This window comes from Lacerta agilis, chromosome 6 (assembly GCF_009819535.1).
Source record: "Lacerta agilis isolate rLacAgi1 chromosome 6, rLacAgi1.pri, whole genome shotgun sequence".
NCBI classification, from domain to species: domain Eukaryota; kingdom Metazoa; phylum Chordata; class Lepidosauria; order Squamata; family Lacertidae; genus Lacerta; species Lacerta agilis.
The window spans coordinates 77,494,744-77,517,148 of NC_046317.1; the positions used below are offsets into that span (position 1 = coordinate 77,494,744).

The 22,405-nt window shown below is 43.9% G+C and overlaps 2 protein-coding genes across 4 annotated transcripts in view; one reads left to right on the forward strand and one right to left on the reverse strand.

Annotated features, from left to right (window-relative positions):
- PTPN1 (protein tyrosine phosphatase non-receptor type 1) overlaps nucleotides 1-13,014 on the forward strand; it is an 81,248-nt gene extending 68,234 nt beyond the window's left edge. The window contains exons 5-9 of one of the 2 annotated variants that reach the window (XM_033153538.1): nucleotides 3,607-3,744; nucleotides 5,444-5,653; nucleotides 6,776-6,937; nucleotides 8,573-8,805; nucleotides 12,129-13,014. In XM_033153538.1, coding sequence (XP_033009429.1) covers nucleotides 3,607-3,744; nucleotides 5,444-5,653; nucleotides 6,776-6,937; nucleotides 8,573-8,805; nucleotides 12,129-12,318 — 933 coding nt within the window. In that variant the 3' untranslated portion in view covers nucleotides 12,319-13,014. Of the gene's footprint in view, nucleotides 1-3,606; nucleotides 3,745-5,443; nucleotides 5,654-6,775; nucleotides 6,938-8,569; nucleotides 8,806-12,128 lie in introns of both variants that reach the window. The other variant, XM_033153537.1, reaches the window with a different exon arrangement.
- Nucleotides 13,015-17,917: 4,903 nt separating this feature from the next.
- The window catches only part of RIPOR3 (RIPOR family member 3), a 109,834-nt gene continuing 105,346 nt past the window's right edge, over nucleotides 17,918-22,405 (reverse strand). For both annotated transcript variants that reach the window (XM_033153535.1, XM_033153536.1), the window contains 4 exons: nucleotides 22,096-22,298; nucleotides 19,815-19,898; nucleotides 19,450-19,540; nucleotides 17,918-18,093 (listed from right to left, as the gene is read on the reverse strand). In XM_033153535.1, the coding sequence (XP_033009426.1) occupies nucleotides 17,993-18,093; nucleotides 19,450-19,540; nucleotides 19,815-19,898; nucleotides 22,096-22,298 (479 nt within the window). In that variant the 3' untranslated portion in view covers nucleotides 17,918-17,992. The remainder of the gene's footprint in view (nucleotides 18,094-19,449; nucleotides 19,541-19,814; nucleotides 19,899-22,095; nucleotides 22,299-22,405) is intronic.

Sequence of the window (22,405 nt, forward strand, 5' to 3'; positions counted from 1 at the left end):
TGTATGTACCTGTAAGTGTTTAAAGCAGGGAGACTCTGGAGACATTTTTGAAACGGCAACTTTCGTGTTGAAAATTGAACAGCTTGAAATCTTGGTACAGCAATAACAGCTGTGTCAATTCCTAGCCATTAGAAGCCCTCCAGATCAGACCTTTTAGTAACCTAAACTTTCAGCTGACATTGCTGTTGCTTTTTCCAACCCTTTGCACGTGTCCAAAGAAGAACCACACTGTGCCACTATTTTACTTGTTTTCAGTTGTGTATGTCCTTCATTCTGTTGTGGAACCCAAGCCAGTGTCCATGTGGTTCTCAAGCAATCCAGGGACTTCTGTGGCTGCCATAGCTACAGTGATACTCCATTTCCTCACTGTTTTCCCTTTACTTTCTTCTCCTCCTGCTCCCCCTCTGGCCTTCACATTCTCTTACTACTACCGAAACCATACTGCTGCTGCGTGTGTGTTTTTGAAAGCTCTTCAAACGCTTTAGTAAGCACATTTGATATGCATATTTTTCTTGCTTCAGGGTTTTTGCATAATGCATTTTTGGGTCTTGTCAAAAACAGCCCTGTGTGGGGGTGCTGTAAAGCAGATGGCGCACTCACTGATGAATAAATCACTTTATAAGTAGTTAGGAAATTCATACCCAGGTTTACCTTAGGGCAGAGGTGGGGTACTGTTCTAACCCCAAGGACCACCTTACTTCGTGGGGAACGTCCCAGGGACCGCATTTCGGGGCCAAAGACAAAAGTAGACAGAACAATTGATGTAACTCTTCACGTGGCCATGTGCCACCTCCCCTACCCCCAAATGCACCTGTCCGTCTACCATCCATGCATGCAAGAGGTACTATTCAAGGGCAGTTCAAGGACACATTCCCGTTCAAGCAAAAGCACCTGAGGAGGCTGCAGAGAGCCTGAGGATTAGATAAGAGAGGACTAGGGAGCATTCAGCCCCTGGGCTTGAGGTTCCCCACCTTAGGGGAAAAACAGGCAATGGCTCCATCACTTATGCAGATTAATCTGGAAATGGTTCGTGGAGCTGGTCCATTGACTTCTGAATTTATCATGGCAGACATCCGAATCATTCCCGTTAAGTTAAAGTGGTGAACACTTGGTTGTCCATGTGCCACGTGGCCTGTGTGCGAGAGATTGACAGCTGAGCCATCATCCATTGAGTTGGTATCCATGCCTCTCATTTCATTTGCGAAGCTCACCCAACTGTTAAGTAACGTGTGATGAAAGGAGGTGTCAACATGGTGCCTTCCAGGTTGTTGTTGGACTCCAAACTCCTATCAGCCTCTGGGATGATGTAAGTTGGAGCTTAAGAACATCTGAATGGCACCACATTGACTACTCCTGTGTTACGAGCTCTCTTCTTCTGTTTCCCTTCAAGTCTTTGGCCTTGAAGGAATTGCCAAGCTCGCCTGCCCATGCTTCTCTTTCCAAACAACAGTCAGTCGACCACTTGCCATAAATAACCTCACAGGCGTTTTTCAAGAGTCCTTGGAGTGAAGAGCGAATTGTATTCCTTATAGGATATAGGAAAGATTTATGGAGAAGTCGTCTGCAGTAATCACTGTCTTGTTGAGTGGAGGTTTCCAGTTCCCCAGTAATATGTGTAGTGAAACAAATCTAAAACGAGAAGTACAGTAACCACAGACTCAACCATTCCTTCCTCTCCCACTCACCCCCACTCATTCTTTCTCCACTGCCAGTAAGCTTGAACAAAGCACAGAATTATTGAGATCCCCTGAGGGAAGGCTGCTAATGCTTCTCGACAAACAGTTGAGGGGGGATACTCAATGGGAACTTGGCAAAAACATTATTTGCCAAACCATTTAGTGCAAAAAAAAAGTTACATGGAGCAGATTCTCTTGCAAGCTGCGATTAAAAATAAATTTGCAGAAGATTAAAAATTCTTTCTGTCTCCAACCAAGTCGTATTGTTCAGGAGTTAAATGGAAAAAGACGTTGGTGCCTTCTATGATGGGCCATCTTACACAGAATTCCTTCATCCCCCCCCCCCCCCGGATAAAACATTTTGTGGGTTGGTAAACTATTGCCTCAAACACTTCTTTTGTGTAATACTCCCTGGTGGATTGTACCAGTTTCTATTCTATAAAAGGTCTCCAGTGTTACCATCCAATGTTAGACTATTTTTGATCAGTAATTAAATAGCATAATTATCCATTTCTTTGTCATATGGTAGAAAAAGCAGAAAGAATAAGGCTATTGCACTGAAAACAGAACACTAAAAATCCATGAACAGTAAACATTCCCCTTGTCAAATGTTACTGAAGTTGTATTGAATTCTGCAGGAACTCAATTCCATGAACCCAAGTTCTTGGTGTCTACAATTGTAGGTTTGATAGTTGTCTCAACCACTGGACACCATCAACTTCATGGCATATAAACATTCTAGCGATGCAAATCTTGGATTTCCTGGGAAATTATTATTGAGAAAATTACTATGATCAGTCAAGAACTTGGGTAATTGAAATGACCAGACTCCATTTTCAGTGAGAGCAAACCACTGTAACCTTTAAACTATCCCATATGGCATCAAAATGATCTCATAAGACTGGGATTTGGGGGAAAGGGGTTGAACTGAACTGAACAACTCAATTGCATCTGTGTCTCTTGATTCCTAATTAAAAGCTACAGTTGTGTACATGTATACTTCTAGCTGTTCTCCTAAATAGAGCCCCATAAATCGTTAAGGCAGTTTTGTTGGCTCGTAGTAGTTGTCAATTTTGCCCAAATGAGGTTTTTCCTAGCTGCCATGTTCTGTAATCCCAGATTGGTTCCAGAAACCCGGTGCCTAGCGCCAGTCCATGGCACTTAAAAATATGTTTTGTTCACTCAGTGGTTTCAGTGGTTTAAGGGGTAATCACAGGGGTTTCTCCTGTTGTTAGCGGTTGAGACTTTCAGCGTAAATTCTTAGGGGTGGATGAACACACACAGGCACTGGAAGCTGGAAGCTGCAGCCTATCTAGAGTACACTCCACTCCAGCCGGTATCCAAGGCAAAGGTCTTTCCACATCCTGCCACCTTTCAGTGCCAAACTGAGACCTGCATGCAAACTCATGTGCTATACCACTGGCACACTTCCAACCCCAAAACTGATGCACTCTGCGTTCCATCACTGCACCTTGCAAGTGATCTCTTCCAACATCACCTATGCCTCATCTGGCATCTTCAAGGAGCATTTAAAGGAGGGTTAGGGGTCCTGTGACCTTCCAGATGCCGACTTCCCATGAGCCGCAGCCAGCATGGCCAATAGTCAGTAACGGCGGAAGCCAAACACAGGTTCACAACCAGACTCGTCTCTTTGCTCAAGTCCTTCCCTGTGCAATTTCCTTCCTCTTCTTATTGACTGGAAGCCTGTGGGAAACGACAGCCCCCCCCCCTTTTTTTCATTTCTGCAAGTCTGCTTTTAGATATTCAGTAAACTGTGTGTGTGTGCCACATGTACACAGATAATGCAAAGGGGCTGTCTCAGTTGTCTATAAGTGCCAGGCGTGCTGATGATTTGTAAATAATGCTTGCCGTTCTGGGCGACTCCTTGTTAAGCAGCTTGAACACGAGTCTTGCTCGTTTCCCCCTCTAGATAAAATGTGCACAGTACTGGCCGCAAAAAGAGGAGAAAGTGATGCTCTTTGAGGATACAAACTTGACGTTAACCTTGATATCAGAAGATATAAAATCCTACTATACAGTACGACAGTTAGAATTGGAAAACCTCACAGTAAGTATGGGGAAGCTCAGTGTTAACTATTTCTCTCTCTTTCACACACACACACTTTTTACAAACCGTATTTTGCTATTAGTCCCCTGCATTAAGAAGATGGGATACTTGATGACTCTTTGCTAGAGCTTCAAGATCTGCTTAATGCTGATGTAGCAGAAACTCTGTTGCGTTGAAGATATTTTGTTCTAACATTTGAGAAGTTGCCGCATTGGCCCTTAGGATTCTAGTTCCAAGGTATGGGCAGCACATTCAACACAGATAACCACATCAGGGGTGTTGTGGGTTGTTGTTTTTTGCCATCGTACCTTCAAACATCTTTTCAGCCACGGGGGCTAGAAATACCGCAGGAATTCTCAGAGTTTCCTGTCTCTACATTCTTGGCAGTTGTGTGGAAATAGAAGTGGGGATCGCAGTATGTTTTCCATATTTCCCCATTTTTCTTTTTATAGCTTTTTTAATGAGAAGAGCAATTAGGTCATGTCCCATGGTAAAGTACTTCCTAGAACGAGGGTGGAGAACTGTATTGGTCTAGTGGGGCAGATTCCTACCTCCTGCACCTGACACAGTTACGCTTGGTGAGCCTTTTTCACCAGCATGGGTTTTGCAAAACGCTTTGCAAGGGACCCAACAATCAGCTGATAGTTCGAGTCTTGCAAAACACTCGACAAGATAGCGCTTTGCAAGGGGTCTCAGTCAGACCCTCCTGCCGAGTCCCTTGCCACACACACACAAAAAGCTGCCTTGCAGACAATCAGCTGATATCCAGGCCTCGTGGATCGCTTTGCACGGGGCTTTGCAAACTCTCCTTCAACTGAGCAGGTTCCCATGAACTTTCTCCTAGATCTTGTGCCAATAGCTGACGGCAAACCTCAGAATCAGACTGCATTTGAATCAAGAGGCAAACCCTGTTTAGCGGTTCTAGTAGTAAACAGCTACCATGTAATAATCCTATAGGATCTTAGAGCAGATATGGGGAACAGTTCCCAGCCAGCAGAAGAGATGCTTTGGTACCCAAGTGCATGAAAACCATAGAAGCGTAGAGTTGGAAGTGACCCTGAGGGCCATCTCTTTCCCCCAACGATTTTGACAGGTGTGCTAGACCACAATCCCCAATCACCTAATGCCACCATGACATCTGTTGGTGAATTTTCCTTTGCCTGCGCGGTTTGAAATTGAACAGGGCTTTGCAAGTGCCGACAATCAGCAGTGCCTGCAAGGCCCATTTTCAGCAGGGAACTGCTTCTATACCTGTCCCACAGGGCAGATGGACTTGGCGTGGCCAAAACGGTCTCGCGTGCCAGATTTGAGGCCTAGCCAGTGTGATGAGGCCCCTGAGCTGGAGAATCCACAGCCTTGCCCTAGAATATTGTGAATTACAGTGTCCCTACAGTGGAATTTAAGATACTCTGTGTATCTTTTTACATGTGAGTAAACTTTTTGTGGCACCTCAGGAAGTAAAATGCCTGTTCAAATGCAGCCTTGAAATCAACTTTCTGAAGTTTGGCCAGGGCAGGTGGGGGGAGTTGTCGGGTGTTATGTTCCATGCACATGTAATTTTTTTAAAGAAGAAATATGAAAATAAACCGGGTGTCAGTTTCCTGATCACTGAAGCGTTTGTTGCAGGCCATAACGAGTATCGCTGCATGCTTTCATTTTCTTGAAACCTTGGGTGAAAAATGGTTTTTGTCTTTTGCAGACACATGAAACTCGAGAAATCCTGCACTTTCATTATACAACGTGGCCTGACTTTGGAGTCCCCGAGTCTCCAGCTTCGTTCCTCAACTTCCTGGTCAAAGTGAGAGAGTCGGGGTCACTGAGCCCCGAACACGGACCCATTGTAGTACACTGCAGTGCAGGGATTGGAAGATCAGGAACTTTCTGCTTGGTTGACACTTGTCTCCTTTTGGTAAGAGACGCTTGCTTGTAAGGTGGAAGGATGTGATGGTTGCCATTTTGTTTAGTGCCTTTCAACTCCACAATTCTATGATTCTAAACAGAGCAGCGCGAAATAGGCTTCATAAACTTCGGCAAACCCTTTGCAGCAGTGACTGTGTGGGACATCTGTCTGAATTCTGCTTTAACCTAATTCCGTTTCAGACTTGTGCTGGGCTGGCACCGATCTTTATGTTATGGAGGAACCAGCGCACACCTCTTAGTACCACCAGTGCACAGTTAAACTGTGGCATGGTATAGAGGCCCATACATAGGAGAACCTGATACTTCTGAATCTTCACCCTGAAAAAGAAAAGGGTTTGAGGGAGAGATAAATTCCTACAGACAACTCCCATCGTACAGTAATCTATTTCCACTTCAAAGTTTAAAATCAAGCCTAGCTTTCAGTGAGGCCTGCCTTCAGTTAGCCAGTTGGTAACACCCTCTCTTTCCACACCCTTGCTGTGTCTTGTTTCAGTAAATGTGATTTTGGCAGGAAGACTGTGAAAATGCTATGTTCTATCCACTTCATTCTGAAAACTTGTTGCCTTAATTTTCACATTTATCGCCATGATTTTTGAGTAGCTTTCCAGTGCTCGTGGGCCACTCCAAATTTTATGTTGACATGATGCTTGGCACTGCAGCCAGAAAAGCTGGGGAGAATCCCATTTCTGTTCTCCTTCCTCTGGCTTTCCAGTCCTAAGCATGTGTTGGAAATGAGTCCTGCTGCTTTTGAATAAATGTGCAGAGAACAACAGCCCCTCAACAAAATCTTATGAATGCCCGTTGCATTCATGGGAGTTTACTTAAGTTCAGTGTCAGAATATGTGTGTCTTAGAGAAGTCATATTGTTGGGGGTCACCAGTTTTAGTGGGATGAAGGGGGAGGGCCCAATAATAGCTTGTTGCCTGGGGCTCTTAAAAAACATTAGATCTGGCGAATTTTAACTGGGTATCATTCTATAAGGCCTGGGTAGACATGGGTTAGGACTGCAACCTTGATAAAGACATCTTCCAGATATTCCACAAATGAGAAGCTGTACTGTTGCTTCGGAGGTAATTCAAAAACGATCTGAATTTCACCTTTCTCTGTTCAGATGGACAAAAGAAAAGACCCTTCTTCCGTCGACATTAAGCAGGTTCTTTTAGAAATGAGGAAATACCGCATGGGGCTTATACAGACTGCAGACCAGCTTCGTTTCTCATATTTGGCTGTTCTAGAAGGATCAAAATTCATTATGGGAGACTCATCTGTGCAGGTGAGCAGTATCAGCGGAATTCGACTGGCATAGGTTGTCTTCATTTTTTTAAGTGTGTGAATGGGCCAAGATTTTTTATGGAACAGCAGTGCGTAGAATCAAGTGGTCAATTAGCTGTGCGAAACAAAGTGGTTCACAAATGCGCCTTTGACACACATATATACTTACACAGGCACACACACACACTCACACACAAACTTGTGTATAAACCAGGTTATAGGATGTTGCATGTGTTGTTGCCATTGCAATAGGCGATTCTTACTGTTTTACAGTTCTGGGGAATAGCAGGTTCTGCCCTGGCACTGCAGTGCTGTAGTCCATTTTCCAAGCCGTGTCTTCCTATGTCTTATAGATGTGAGGACTCTAGCAGGACAAGGGGATCCTCTGAGCAGAGGGTTGTTGCTTAAGGCGCATCATGCCGTTGTCACTTAAACATTATTTGAATAGGCGGTGGAATAGTTGAGGGGGGTAATGCAACTCTGGGAAGAAAAGGAACAATTCAGAGCAGGGTGATAGTTTCATGTGCCCAAGCATCAGGGTGGTTGAAGCACTCTCCTTAACTTCAGAAAGGGAATGAGGTGATAACAGGATTGCAAAGAGGAAGTCAGAGAATGAGGAAGGCTAGATCCCTCCCCCTCTTTTGATGGAGTCCTTGAATATTATTAGTATTTCCATTTATGAATTGTTTCCAGTGAGGCGTTTCAAAGTGACTCGGAGTACAATAAAAATTTGGATGATACTGCTTGTTTGCAATAAAGCACCTTAATTTCAAGGTTGTGGGTTCGAGCCCCACACAGGGCGAAAGCTTCCTGCATTGCAGGGGGTTGGACTAGATGGCATTCATGGTCCCTTCCAACTATACAAATCTGTGATTTTATGATTCTGTATTGCTTGCATTTATAATTAAACGCCAAAGGTTGCATTTCAGCTGCCTGAAGACCTTTCAGTGAAGCTCAGTGAGTTTTGTTCAGCATCGTTCCATCTGTGCAAGCGTTGCAACTTGCTGGCTGGACCGATTTCCCCCTCCATCATGCTATTCTGGGAGCTCTCCTGACACACTCGCCCAAAGTCCATTGCAAGGGGGTGGGCTGGAGGAAAGCCCCAGAGTGCAAGCAGAAATCTTTGCTGGAAGCTGCCTTTAGTGGCTGGGGCAACCCAGTCGGATGGGCAGCATATAAGTGATGCTGATGATGGTGCAGGCATTCCTCTGTTGGGACTGGCCAGGTGAATTGTGCCCTTCCAATGCATTTCACAACTTGAACCTATGCAGCCAAGTCAGAAGTAAGTACCACTGAGTTCCGTGGAGTTGACTCCCAGGTGACTGCGCATAGGACTACAGTTACACCACAAGGAATAGTAAATCTTGTTATTTTGTCTTTGGTCTAGCTAGGAGCCTAAGGGAATGCACAGTCTCGTGGCTATAGGGGCTGTCATGATGAGCTCCTGCACTTCAGATTTTCCCACTGACGATAGGTACAACAAACTGCACAGTAACATTTCTTTTTTTAAAAAAAAAATGGATAAATGGGAATACCTTAATGGTGCGTCCTGGGCACGTACAGAAAAAGCGTTTGTGCATTTTCCTTGCCGTTTGTTTAAGAAGGTTTAATGAGCCTCCTGCTTCTGTTGAAGGAGCAATGGAAAGAGCTCTCTAAAGAAGACTTGGACCCCCCGCCGGAACATATTCCCCCACCACCAAGACCACCCAAACGAACCTCAGAAATGAATAACGGAAGGGTGCACGACCACATGGAAAATTCTTCAAAGCATCGGGTGACGGAGGAGGAAGTCGCGTGTGCCGTGAGCGCTCTGGTGGCGAAGGTTCCTGATGGCAGAGATCACCCCTCTGAGCATCCAGACATGGAGAGGTAATGTTGGCGAGGATTTCCTTGGGGGAACACCTGCATCAGATTGCCACCAGCCTTGCAGCCAGCAAGCGGCCTGTCTCTTTTGTTTCCCAGTGTTTTTACTAAAGCAGAGTGAGGACGCGATACATTTTATACGTTGGTGTAGAAAATAGGAACGGAGAGGCAGAGATTGAGGGGGGAAAGGAACGAAAGCGTTTGAGGAAGTTCCCTTTTGATGTATATATTTTTTTCCTTACTCCTGTTACTCCTTACTCCTCTACTATAAGGAAGAAAAAATTGCCAGGAGAGAGGGGGATCTGTCTCTAGAATAAGCAAGTAAAATAATTTGTGATGGAGAATGAGATGTGGTCATTCCCAAGCTGTACGCAGGTTCCTTAGAAAACCAAAGATGCAACTGAGCTTTATTACTTAAATGTAGCAGGAAGTGTTCTTTATAGTGTAATCGTTTTGTGAATTTATTAAAAGAAGCCAAAGGGGGGGTAGTTCTGAAAGGAGCTACACTGATTTTGCATGCTTTCAAAATCTTCTGAAAAGGATAAATGTTCGAAATTTCTTTAGAAACTAAGTCAGTTCAAATAAGACGTTGCAGGGGCACAAGGTGGTCTGTCTGCAGTCTGCTTGTGCTAAAGAGCCTTTTAAATCTTTGCACTAAGTAAGAATGAACAAGGTCACTTGTTTAGCAAATTCCCCATTTCTCAGTAGGACTGAAGTATTTCCATTGGAACTAAAACATTGTCAGGGTGGAAGCCAACTTTCTTTTTTTTCTTTTTTTGAGAAAGAAAATTGTCTCGACTTAATTATGGATCTAACCAAAATATACGTAGCTTAAAGGATGTTGCAAAATATCAGAATTTAAAAAGAATTAAGAGATGGTCAAAGTTTTTCCTGCTCTAGTAGAAGAAGCCTAAAATCTGAGATTTTATCTTTTCAGTAAAGGGCTTGCTCACCTGTCATTCCAGGCAGCTGAAATAAAAAACTCTAGAAACAGCCGGCAAAAGTTATCAAAAGCTGGGAGAGAGGGGAGAAATGCACCACTTGAACACTAGATGTCACTACTGCTCCTTGTGCAATAATGTCAGGATGTTTCCTTTTACTGGTTCAGCAATTCTGGAGTCTGACTTGGCCATTTTTATCTAAGAACTGAGCCAAAACCTATTTACCCCGCTTCAGGTTTGCCTTCAGGCGTGCTGAAAAGCAACCTCCCATTTTTGCCAGTTTTGTAGTAGCAGCTACAAGTGCATTCATATTATTCTCTCGGTCCTTTTTTTCTCTCGGTGCTCCATTTGTTCCCATCTCCCAATAGCTCGGTTGGTAGGGCTTTGGACTCTTAACCTCAGAGTTGTGGGTTCGAGCCCCACATTGGCCAAAAGATCCCTGCGTTTGCCACCAAACCGTGGTAACTTGGTTCTTTTGAAATCCGGAGAGACAAGTGATATCCTTATGCTATAGGATTTTCAATAAGACGATGGAGACCAGATCTGGGTTTACACACCTTTCATGTAACATTAATTTCATATAGTCAAGTATACATTAATACACTGGTACCAAGAGGTTCAAACACTCACACAAACACTCACACAAGGCCCCTCACGTGGGTTGATCAAGCCTCACGTAAGAGCTGTGCGTCTCGGGTTGTAGTGCTGGTCCCGGCGAAGCTGAGGGTATGCGGAGTCCCCTTTTTATAGTCTTCTTCCCCCTTGACATCTATGGGCTGCCTTTTAGAACGACTGCGTTTCCGCCACTCTCCTCCTGTTCTCCTTCTGGACCACCACATCACCTTTGCTGTTGCACCTCAGAAGTACATACAGCGCGTTTCAGGCCTTTATCATCCGTCCGTGGCCCACCGTCAGTTCCTCCTTGCCTTAGTTCTTTTCAGAGGATATTTATTTCTGTTGTTCATTGCCAGTTCCGTCCTGTTTTTATCAGGGGTTTTTTGCATCAGGGTTGTTGTTTTTTTTGTTGTTTTTTTTTTGCTTTAATTAAGGAAAACCAATATTCTTTTGGACACAGTTATACATTTTTCCTTGATAAAGCCAGTTTCTCGCTTCGCTTTCCAGCATATCATGCTTTGCGAATTCGCCATCTTCTTTGGACCTAACATTCATACATGACATGCCTACATGACACATTGCAGGGAGAGTTTGACTCAATAGCCCAACTCTACAATTTTATGATATACTAGTACATTAACCCCGTTAAATTAACGGGCGCTAGAACATATGTGGTCAAACTGTTGCCCTAGCAACGTTGGGGACATGCGCAGAGCTGACTGAGCGGCTCTCACTTATCTCGGTTTTTTTTCTAACAACGCGAGAGCCGCATGACGTAGCCAGCTCTGCGCATAGCGTCCCTGTTGCCCTAGCAACATCGGGAACACGCGCAGAGCATCTCTGCGCTCCAAGTCCCAACGGCTGTCCGTGGGGCACATGCGCAGTAGCGCAATCCCACTGACAGAGGGACTGGACGCAGAGACACTTGCACTTTATTATAGGTGATACAAGCCTGGCTCCTTGGCTTTCCACCATGCTGTCTTTCAAGCATTGATGCTCCTTTTCTGTCCCATCGCTCTCCTCCACAAAATAAGCATCTGCAAAACACTTTTGCAGTTCCTTTTCTCAGACGGCAAGGAACTCTTGAGTTGTAGCCTGTGCTGTGCCGGCAGGAGTCCAGTAGCGAAACAGGACTCCTGCTTCCTCTCCTCCTCCTGTGGGTCCCCCCACCCAAAAAAAATATATATGCCCCAGGCGGTCTCCCAAGTCCCAACCCTTCAGACCTGATGTTGAACAGGGCTGCCTTCAGATGTCTTCTGAATGTCAGGTAGTTGTTTATCTCTTTGACATCTGATGGGAGGGCATTCCACAGGGCGGGCGCCACTACCGAGAAGGCCCTCTGCCTGGTTCCCTGTAGCTTTACTTCTCACAGTGAGGGAACCGCCAGAAGGCCCTCGGCACTGGACCTCAGTATCCGGGCAGAACGATGGAGGTGGAGACGCTCCTTCAGGTATACAGGACCGAGGCTGTTTAGGGCTTTAAAGGTCAACACCAACACTTTGAATTGTGCTCAGAAACATACTAGGAGCCAATGTAGATCTATCAGGACCGGTGTTATATGGTCTTGGCGGCCACCCCCAGTCACCAGTCTAGCTGCTGCATTCTGGATTAGTTGTAGTTTCCAGGTCACCTTCAAAGGTAGCCCCATGTAGAGCGCATTGCAGTAGTCCAAGCGGGAGATAACTAGAGCATGCACCACTCCGGCGAGACAGTCCTTTGAAAAATCTAATAAAAACGAATGTTGAATGTTATATGCTCTTTCTTGTTCCTCAGCACTAGTCAAGACACTGAGCTTAGGAAGAGAACTGTCGATGCCTCGCCACAAAGTGAAGAGATGGTCAAGTCGGAAGAAGAAGACGATGAGAACATGATGTCAACTTGGAAACCATTTCTGGTCAACATTTGCATGTTCACTGTCCTGACAGCAGGAGCATACCTCTGCTACAGGGTATGTTTCCATTGATAGACATGCCAGCGATGGTATCGAGAACGCCAGTAGCTTCGTCGGCGTTTTAACTTTTGTTACAATAAAAGAAAGCTAAAGCGGGGCATCCAAGCCTTTGCCCCAGTGGAAGTATATCTTAAGTTTGAGATGCTGGAACTTTGGTTAGGGCTTAAAGAGAAAATTGATGCACTAGGGTTTAATATTAGCCCTATGGTCCCAAGAACATAATATTCTAATCTCAGGGCCTTAAGATATTCAGGAGTAAGCAGAGAATATGCCAAATAAGTCTTGTGGGGTGGTTTTTTTCCCTTTCCTTATTTTTTTAAATGGAATAATAAGAGTTTACAACACATTGTTTTTTTAAGAAGTCTTTTAAAGCCAGTTTTTGTTCCTTTGGTTGTTGTTTTTCGGGGAGGGGAAGCCAGACACAAGTGAAAAAATTGCTTGTATTCTCCAAGTGTTTGTAACCAAATACATGATTGGGTTCCTTAAATCACCACTATTGGGTTCCTTAAATCGCCCATACATGCACACACCCCTGAAGAATGTACAACTTTTTATTTTATTTTATTTGAGAGGGGAGAGCTCTTTACTGCATGCCTTCTAAAGACTGAGGACTCTCTAAAGAACCACTTTTTTTTTGTAAGTTCTGTTGCTTAAATTGGCTGCTGCTCAGGAGCCCCAGTAAATGAATGGAGATTACATAATACATGCCCCCTGCAAATTAAATTTCACCCTGAAGTGTGGGGTTTTCTGGCAGTGCAGGTAACATGGGTAGATTTTATCTTAAATAGATTCTTGCTTTCAGCGCAATGGTAATGGGCATCTGCTGTTGCTCAGGGTATCCCAGCAGGTCAAACGCTGCTCTTTTCTTCCTCCTTTAAGACAAAATCCTCCCACTCACCGATAACACCAAATGCAAGTCTTCTGTTGCACTCCTTATTATTAGCCTGTACATCCCCATTGCATAGCATCATCCCATATCTCTCTCTCTCTCTCTCTCTCACACACACACACACACACTTTCTCTTTCTCCCTGTCCTTTAGGGAGAGGGGGGGGAAAATACAACCAAAATATATCCACTAGCATTTGCAAAATGGTTTTGGAAAGGACCAGTGTTCCTAAGCATCGGTATCATAATTTGGAATGTTGAAATGCAATTTCACTCTAGACCTGCCGCCATGTGAAAAGAGTACGCTTTGTGTATCAAATGGAACAAGAAAAGTTTAAAATAATTCTTAGAGCTCCTTCACCCTGCAGAAATGTATCTCAAGGAATCCCAAGTAGCTATTGCTGGCAGGGGGTGGGGAGGAGGGGGACTTCCTTTTTGGAGAAAACCTGAGCAAATGAACTGGCTCTCCAAAGCAACAAGTCATTTTGCGAGATGCAAGTCACTGTTGGTGGCTTTTAGTTTTATTGGCCGCCCTCCCCTTTTGAACAAAGATTTCAAGTTTGGCTTTTATTTGGCTTAAGATCATGCTGTTCAGTAGCCAGGCTTAAGTGTCTTAAGCCGTCTGCCTGCCTCTGCAGAAAAGAGTGTTCAGCCTAACTCGGAACAGACCCAGGTTCTGCTCTGCTCCATCTGAAGATGAAGATTTGAGTTTTTTGTTTTTGGTATAGCATAGCTTAACTGACCATAGCTGCTAAAAGGAGGGTAAAAGCTTAGACCAATCATGTATTTTGTCTCTTTGTTGGATGATAACGGGGGTTAGTAAGCTGACTTTGTCAACTCTTCTGAAATAATAATCACACAGAAGAATCCTTTGTCCGTGTTGCAGACAGCAAGACAAATGCATTCATTACAGTTGTAGACTCTTTCAAAGTAAAACCATGACAATTGACGTACAAGTGTGACTGATCAGTGCTTTTAAAATTCTGCAAAATTCTAATTATATAACACTTAAGTACCATCTACCTTAAAAAAAAAAACATAATAGACTTCTCACTCCATATTTATTTTGGTTCGCCACGACGCTCACAAACTTTAGCTCTTTGGGTTTTTTTTTTTTCCTTGAACCATTGGATCTTGGGGAAGGAAGGAGTGGTTGGATCAAAAATAAATGAAGTCAAGCTTTGCATCAAGGGCTTTTCAAAAGTACAATAATAATCCTCAGGTAGTAATGGAAACTTAAGACACACACACAGAGACAGACAGAAAGTTACCCGTGAGATTGCTGTTTGGACCAGAATTTGAAAGGAGGAATACTCAAGCAGTCAATCTTCAGCAGTACAGTAATAATGCAAGCGTGAAAAATACTGATTATATAGAAAATGGTATAACTATATAATGCTCATCTGTGTATTTTTACTATACAGTATGTGATTGCTTTGTCCCCATCTCTCTCTCTCTCTCTCTTTCATTCACTAGGCTCTTGTTGAGAACCAACGTTAGCACATTTTTATTCAGATGCATGTATAAAGTCTCCCCCCCCCCCCAAAAGAGAGAGTCCTGGTCAAAATCCATGTGCTTGAAAGTTGAAAAAGAGTTTAAAATATATATATATATTTCTGCTTACTGATGTACCCAGATTGTATTTGCATGATCTGATTGTCTAAATGGCCGTGGTTCCAAGAGTGTTGCTGAAATGTCTTTGTTCAGCCAATAGATTGGTAGGTGTGCTCTTTTTTAAAAAATACAACAACAAACCAACAAACATCAGGTTACCTGTATCTTGCCTAATAACTCGGCATGACTTTCTATTCTGTTTTATACGTCTGCCGTGCAAGCCAGTTGTATACCACTCTCTTAAGCTGAGTAAATATTGTACAAACATTCCAGAGTGTGTACAAAGCCATATTCACACCTCTCCCATGTGTGTGTGTGCGCACACACACACGTTCCCTGCAGCAAACAGGTGCCCGGATCCATGAAGCTGCTGTCTGAAACCCCAAAGGAGCAGCTTTTCTCTTCTCTTTTTCTCTCTCTCTCTTTTGCATAGGCCATCAGAACCAAAGTGAGATTTGAAATCTGCACTTTGTTGTTATATAGAGGATGTGAAAATCAAAGCTCTTGAACTTAGCAGCAGGTGATAAATGAATGGTAATGCTATTCCTTGGGGTGGTTTTTTTTTGTGGGGTGGGGGGGAATGGTTGAATTCAGAATGTCTCTCCTTAAAATCCACAGTGACTTGATTGTACCGTTACGTATATCCCCTTCAGCGAGGAAGAAACTAAAGATCTCCCTTGCTCGCCAGAGATGCGGGGATGATGGACTGGCGACCATGTCTCTCCTGGGTCTGCCAGTATTAGTGATTTGCCTTTTTATCCTATTTGAACTCGAGAAGGACTCGTACTGTAGTGAAAACATGCAGTGGAATTGCCCAATCAAAAGCCCAGTGAGGTGTGTATAAGGCTTATAATGCTGAACTTGTAAGCATTTTGTTTTTGGTGTCCTGTCTATGTATGTAGTAGTTTGGGTGTGTAAATACAAGTAGCATTTCAAAGTGGATGTATTGGTTAACCTATTCTTGGGAAGGGGGCAGGGGTGGGGAGGGAAGTGGGGGGGGGGGGCGGAAAAAAAATATCCATGTTTAAACTTGTTAGAAAGTTAGTGAGCTGCTCTGCTATATGCCTTAAGCAAATATATACTCATCAGGTCTTTCTTTTTTACAGATTGCCATAGAAAAAGTTTTTTTTAAGAAAAATAAAATAAAATCTTTTAAAAAAACGAACAAGCTAAATGTTTTGGTATAATACGTTTTCAGGTATATTGTCTTTTGTGTAAGGCGCTGCAATGACCTCACAGTTTCAGTAAAAAAAAAACTGTACAGTTTTTCAATTTCCCATAAAGATTTTCAGTTCTCATTTTAGCTGCAACAATAAAAATTCTTTTGTAAAGAAGCATGTCTCTTGGAGTGTCTTCCGCTTCCTGCACCAGTGTGGCGTAGTGGTTAAGAGCGGTAGGCTCGTAATCTGGTGAACCGGGTTCGCGTCCCGCTCCTCCACATGCAGCTGCTGGGTGACCTTGAGCTAGTCACACTTTGAAGTCTCTCAGCCCCACTCACCTCACAGAGTGTTTGTTGTGGGAGAGGAAGGGAAAGGAGAATGTTAGCCACTTTGAGACTCCTTTGGGTAGTGATAAAGCGGGATATCAAATCCAAACTCTTCTTCTACTCTTATCTATCATTTATTAAGGTCATGGTTTCAAAGGCATCTTTCTAATCCAGAACTTCTAACCTTCATATTGCTGCTGAAGCCATCTCCTTTGTGCACTTCCCTACCCTGAAAGGACAACATTAAAAACATCCGCTTCGCCTAACTTGGTTCACTGCAACTGTGCATTAGCAGGAGAACCAGGAACGACACCCGCCTGTTAATTTTCCTGTCAAATTGCTCAATACTTTCCTTCCTCCAAAGCATCTCTCTTCCGATGCTGGACTCTTGTGTTTTGCATTGTATTTTAAATTATAACTGGAAGAAGAATGCAATTGACTTTTCAAACATTTTATTAAACTTTAAAAAATGAACAATATGTAAACTAACCCCAGCAATAAATACTGAAAAGTGTGGTTTTTTTCCTCATAATAAAAAAGCAGAGTTCTGTATAAAATATGTACATTAAAGCAAGGGGCCGGGATCCAGTGATGGGCATACACACACTCTGGGATGGAAGCAACTTCTGTTATCAGCAATAGGCAAAGCACACACCCACAACTGCATTCAGCTCCTGCCAACACCATCAGTGGTAAAAAGAAAGAAAAGATGGTAGGCATTATTCATCAGCATCTGCACCTGTTTACTCAAATGTGCATCTCGCCAAGTTCAGTAAAAGATCAGTGTAAATGTGCTTAGTATTGCAGCCACAGTCCACTTAGAAACAGCTCGGTTAAGATTATAAACCCAGTATTAAGCACTCATGGGAATAGCTTTCCCTGGCACTAGATTCTGGTGTGTGTACAAGAAGAATGGTCCAGGGGCTTAATAGTGGGAAGTGACCAACAAGAGGTGAGGATTCCTTAGCTGTTAATTCTTGCATTGCAGGGGGGTTGGACTAGATGACCCTTGGGTCCCTTCCAACTCTGCAATGCTCTAGGGTCACAAACTCCCACGTTTTCCAGTCTTATCTTAAGACCCCAATACATCTGCTGCCAGAACAAGGTGCCCTTGAAAGGAGATTTCAGGTTAATTTACTGTCGCTAATTACTTTAGAGATTGTGTGGAAGTCCTTGTCCACAACATTAAGCAAATAAATATACAGGTTATTTTCCTATGCCTAAAAAAAGGGTGCATCTTCATTAATGCCACTCACTGAAATCCCAGTGTGGCCCATCCTCGCCATTTTCTTTCTCTCTCCTGCTTGAAACACCTTCTTGGTTATTCCTAAGAAAACGTCTCTCAGTCGAAAAAAGAAGCTGCTTCTGTTTCCTTTCCTCCCTTGAGAACTGCGAATGGAGAACTTCAGTGCAAGATTTCCGGATGCCTTCTTAGTTCAGGTTGACTGTTTCCTGTGATACTGAAGACTGGGGGGGGGGGGGATGCTGATATTTAATGGTTTACACAGTACCTGTCTGGTTATAAGATCAGAGTCGCCCAAAGAGATGTTGCAGCGTGCGGAAACTCTGTTCATTCTCAAGATAATTTGTTTTTAAATCCAGCCGAGACAGATTTAACATTTGCGTGCTTTCCTCTGCACTCTTGTAGCCGAATTGCAGATGGTGCAAGATTATCTGGCCTCCCCCTCGAAGGCACTGCTTAAAATACTGTGATTTCTATTTCAGCTTCTTGGTACATCATATCCCTCAGCTCACAACAGATCTTGTCCATTTTCTCAAAAGCCAGCCTTCCTTTGTCACCTGTGAAGAAAGGGACAAATCAGGAAGTTGACTGCCGTTGGATAAACGAAAGCTCATACCAAGAACAAACTTAGTTGGTCTCTAAGGTGCTACTGGAAGGATTTTTTTATTTTTTATTTTGTTTTGACTATGGCAGACCAACACGGCTACCTACCTGTAACTGAAGTTTTCCTTGTGCATGACTCTCCCTTTTTTACAATTTTGCAACCAATTTTTCACAACCACATGGAAATAATTGATTATGAAGAAAAGGTTTAGGGCCTGCCTAATGGCTCCCCTAGCAATATCCAAAAGTCCAAAAAAGGATACAGGTATGGAAAAGGGTGAGCAAGAGCAGAGCCATGGCTTACATTGAGGGAACATTCACTGCACATTTCAAGCTGATTACTTCCCCCAGAGAATCCTGGGAACTCTAGTTTGCTAAGGGTGCTGAGAACTGTAGGGGGGAACTACAGTTCTCGGGATTCTGGGGAGGGAAGTTGTTTGCTTTACGTGTATGGTGTGGATCTGCCCCCCTCCCAAAATGACCAAGTAGCTGGAGCAAAACTCCCATTGATGAAACCTTGGGGGCTTTTCAGTTTAGGAAAAGAAAATAGTAAGAAAACGGAGAGATAAAAGTTTATCTGTTTCTCCCTCCCCCCATAATGTGAGAACCTGGCTCACCCAACAAAGCTAATAACCAATGTTAGAAGATTCAGGGCTTTAGAAGAAGACTTGGACCTATTTATGGAGGACAGGTCTACCCATGGCAACAAGCCACTATGGATATGTTCTGTCTTCTACCTCCAGTGTTGGAGGCAGTTGCTGGGAACCCCAAGTGGGAAGAGTGCTGCTCTACTCAGGTCCTGCTTGGGGCTTCCCGGGCATCTAGTTGGTCGCTGCGGCAACAGGATGCTGGAACAGATGGACCATTGGTCTGATGCATCAGAACCAAACTTAGGTTTTTAAGCAGTATATAATACCTAGGGCAATTTACAAAGCTGAATGATTTAACAAGGCTTCAGGGTGCAAGCCAAAGTCAATTCTCATGAAGAAAAAAGGGCAGAGGCGGTTGGCGGTGCAGGAACAAGGCACAGAGTTTCGTAGGAATGGGGTGGAAGGGTTTCTGTTGGTGTGTCCTTCCCTTGCAAGAGCCATTCGTGCGGTGCTCTTTCCCCAGAAATCTGTCACAAGAACAGTGCTGGGAATTGAGGGCAAAAGAAGATCCGCTGCAGGGGCAACCAAAACGGACACCACTTCCTCAGAGCAAGCAGTGATGCCTCTCTAAGCCAAGGCGGACTAGCTGCTGTTTCTGCTTTTCAACTCACTGTTTGCTCATTCAAAATCCACCCGCAGGGAATCGTTTTAAGCACTTACCAAATGAAAGAGTCGTTTCTCTGGCGGCGTTCCGCACTTCCTCCGATTCTGATAGACACAGTCTGGCAATTTGCTCTATGCTTTCCACACCCTGTTATATAAAAGAAGCAGTGCAGGAGCAGCTGTTAAATTATTTCAGAATGCTTCCTAACTCTTGGCATCAATGCGCTGACTCAAATGGAAGGATAGCCTGTGGCACTGGAGATCTAATAAATTGGAGATTTAATAAATAATCATAAAATAATCTGTAGCTCTCTCATTATCATCATGTTTTTGATGACTCTAGCGCCCTCTCCTGGCTGCCTGTGACTGCACATGCACCTCTCTTCACAACCCTACTAAACAAGAACTAAAAAAATACTCACTCTGAGGTTTTTGAGGGCCAGACATGCGGCTTGCTGTAATTTCGCATCATCGTTACTTAAGGCATCTGTGTAAAAAAGCAGAGCCTGCAAAAGACAATGGAGCGTTCAATGACATTGATAACATTCCCCCTCTCCTCTGCTCCAAAGTGCCCTAACATAAGATATTGGGAGCCTCCTAACTCTTAAAGACTGCAGAGCTGCTGTTCCCCCACCATTCCCACTGCTTCTCTTCCTGTGAACAGATATTTCTGGGAGATACCAGGAAAGGGTGGGAAGAGGAGAACAGGCTAGCTAGCAAGCAGCAATCATAGCGGTGAGGAGCAGGGCTGTGGTTAATGGGGGGGGGAGCTAGCCAGGGTCTCAGCCCTGGGTGAAGCCTCAGTCTAGGTCCTTCTTGTCTTGAGCTGCTGAGCACCAGAGGGATGTTAATTTGCAAGGGGAAGCAGGAAAACCTGGGGAAACTATCCTCCTCCTTTCCCCTTTCTCCCTGTCTGTTTTGGGAATTGTGTGCAAAAGAGAAATCCTGGGAAAGGTTGCTCTCCAAGCAAAATTGGAAAGGGGAAGTTTTTTTGCTTTCTTCTTCTTCTACCCTCAACTGTCAATTAAAAGTGGCGAAGAGATCAGAACACCACCTCCTGCTGCCCTTTTTGGGAACAGAAGCTTTTAGATTTAAATACTTGCTTATGTGTTCTCCGTGTGTGTTTGGATCTAAAGGACAACATACACGTTTACACCATGTGAATACATAAAGAGGGCACTGCTGCATACCACCAGCTACACTGATTCCTCTTTATACTGAAAATAAAATGCCTGCAATGAAATAAATGTTATGCTGACACGTTGTTTTTGTCCCTTCCTGTAACTTGGAAGGGAAATGTAGCCAATCCACTTTAAATTCTTTAATTGCAATGGTTCAGCAGCCAGCAATTTTTAAAGGAAGCTTGTGGAGTATTTATTCTTTTATTTTATTCTTCAGACCCTTAAACTGGAAGCCTTCACTACTCAGAAGTAAGTCCCACTGAATTCAATGGAGCTTACTCCCAGGTAACTGTTTAAAGATTCTGTAATCTTAAGCATTTTTACTCAGAAGTTAGTCCCACTGAGTTCAATAGGACTTACTCGCTGGTATGTGTCCTGATCATTATCACAGTTTCTAATTTATTATTATTATTATTATATCATACAGTCATAATACTGTACTTCATAGAATTCCTCAAATGATCTGTTACTCTCTGAGGAGATCTACTTAAGGCTGAATGAAGGTCAGATACATACACAGGCAATTTTACTATTTGGAGAGACTTCTCTAGCCTCTTTCAAACTACTTTTTATTCCCTTTATGAATGTGTACGTGTGCGTGTATGCAAACACGTGGGGTGTGTGTGACAAACTAGGTCTTTGCCCCAGGTGACAGAAAGCCTAATTTCAGCCCTGGTGAGGAGGACTGCACAACTTTTTGGTATTTTGCTGCCTCAAAACAACATCTGAGGGCCATGGAACAGCCAAGACTTCTGGCTGACTCCAGTGAGAACACGATGCTAGACTGGATGGGCCTTTGGCCTGGTCCTGCAGGGCACTTCTTATGCATGCAAACCAATATAATAATAATAATAATAATAATAATAATAATAATAATAATAATAATAATAATTTATTATTTGTACCCCGCCCATCTGGCTGGGTCTCCCCAGCCACTCTGGGCGGCTTCCACCAAACATTAAAATACATTTAAAATATCACAGTTTAAAAACTTCCCTAAACAGGGCTGCCTTCAGGTATTTTCTGAATGTCAGGTAGTTGTTTATTCCCTTGACTTCTGATGGGAGGGCGTTCCACAGGGCGGGCGCCACTACTGAGAAGGCCCTCTGCCTGGTTCCCTGTAGTTTTGCTTCTCGCAGTGAGGGAACCGACAGAAGGCCCTCGGCGCTGGATCTCAGTGTCCGGGATGAACGATGGGGGTGGAGACGCTCCTTCAGGTATACAGGACTGAGGCCGTTTAGGGCTTTAAAGGTCAGCACCAACCCTTTGAATTGTGCTCGGAAACGTACTGGGAGCCAATGTAGATCTCTCAGGACCGGTGTTATGTGGTCCCGGCGGCCACTCCCAGTCAACAGTCTAGCTACTGCATTCTGGATTAATTGCAGTTTCCGGGTCACCTTCAAAGGTAGCCCCACATAGAGCAATGCCCCTACCACTCGGCTATCGCCCCTTCCCATACATAGGCATATATTATCTGGATGCAGCAAACGAGGGAATGCCAAGCAAAGTGGAAAACCAGTACCTTTTCCCTGAAATTCCTATCAGCTGCCGCCCGAGAGAGACACAACATGGCTGCCTTGCCCACACGATGGTTTTCATCAAGCTGCAGGACGGCAAGGAGCTGTAAGGTCTGTGGAAGGGGCTGTAGTCGGCTGAGTCGCTTCCCTTTCAGTTTCTTTATTTTCTTCATTCTCCCAGGACGCTGCAGGTCCTCAGTCAGCATTACTGTGGAGGAGGAACCCAACCATAAATGGATTATGGCTCTGAAAGGCTATTTTCGAATTATTCTCCCTTCCCTCCACTGTATAATGTCAAGGTAGCTTATTCTACAA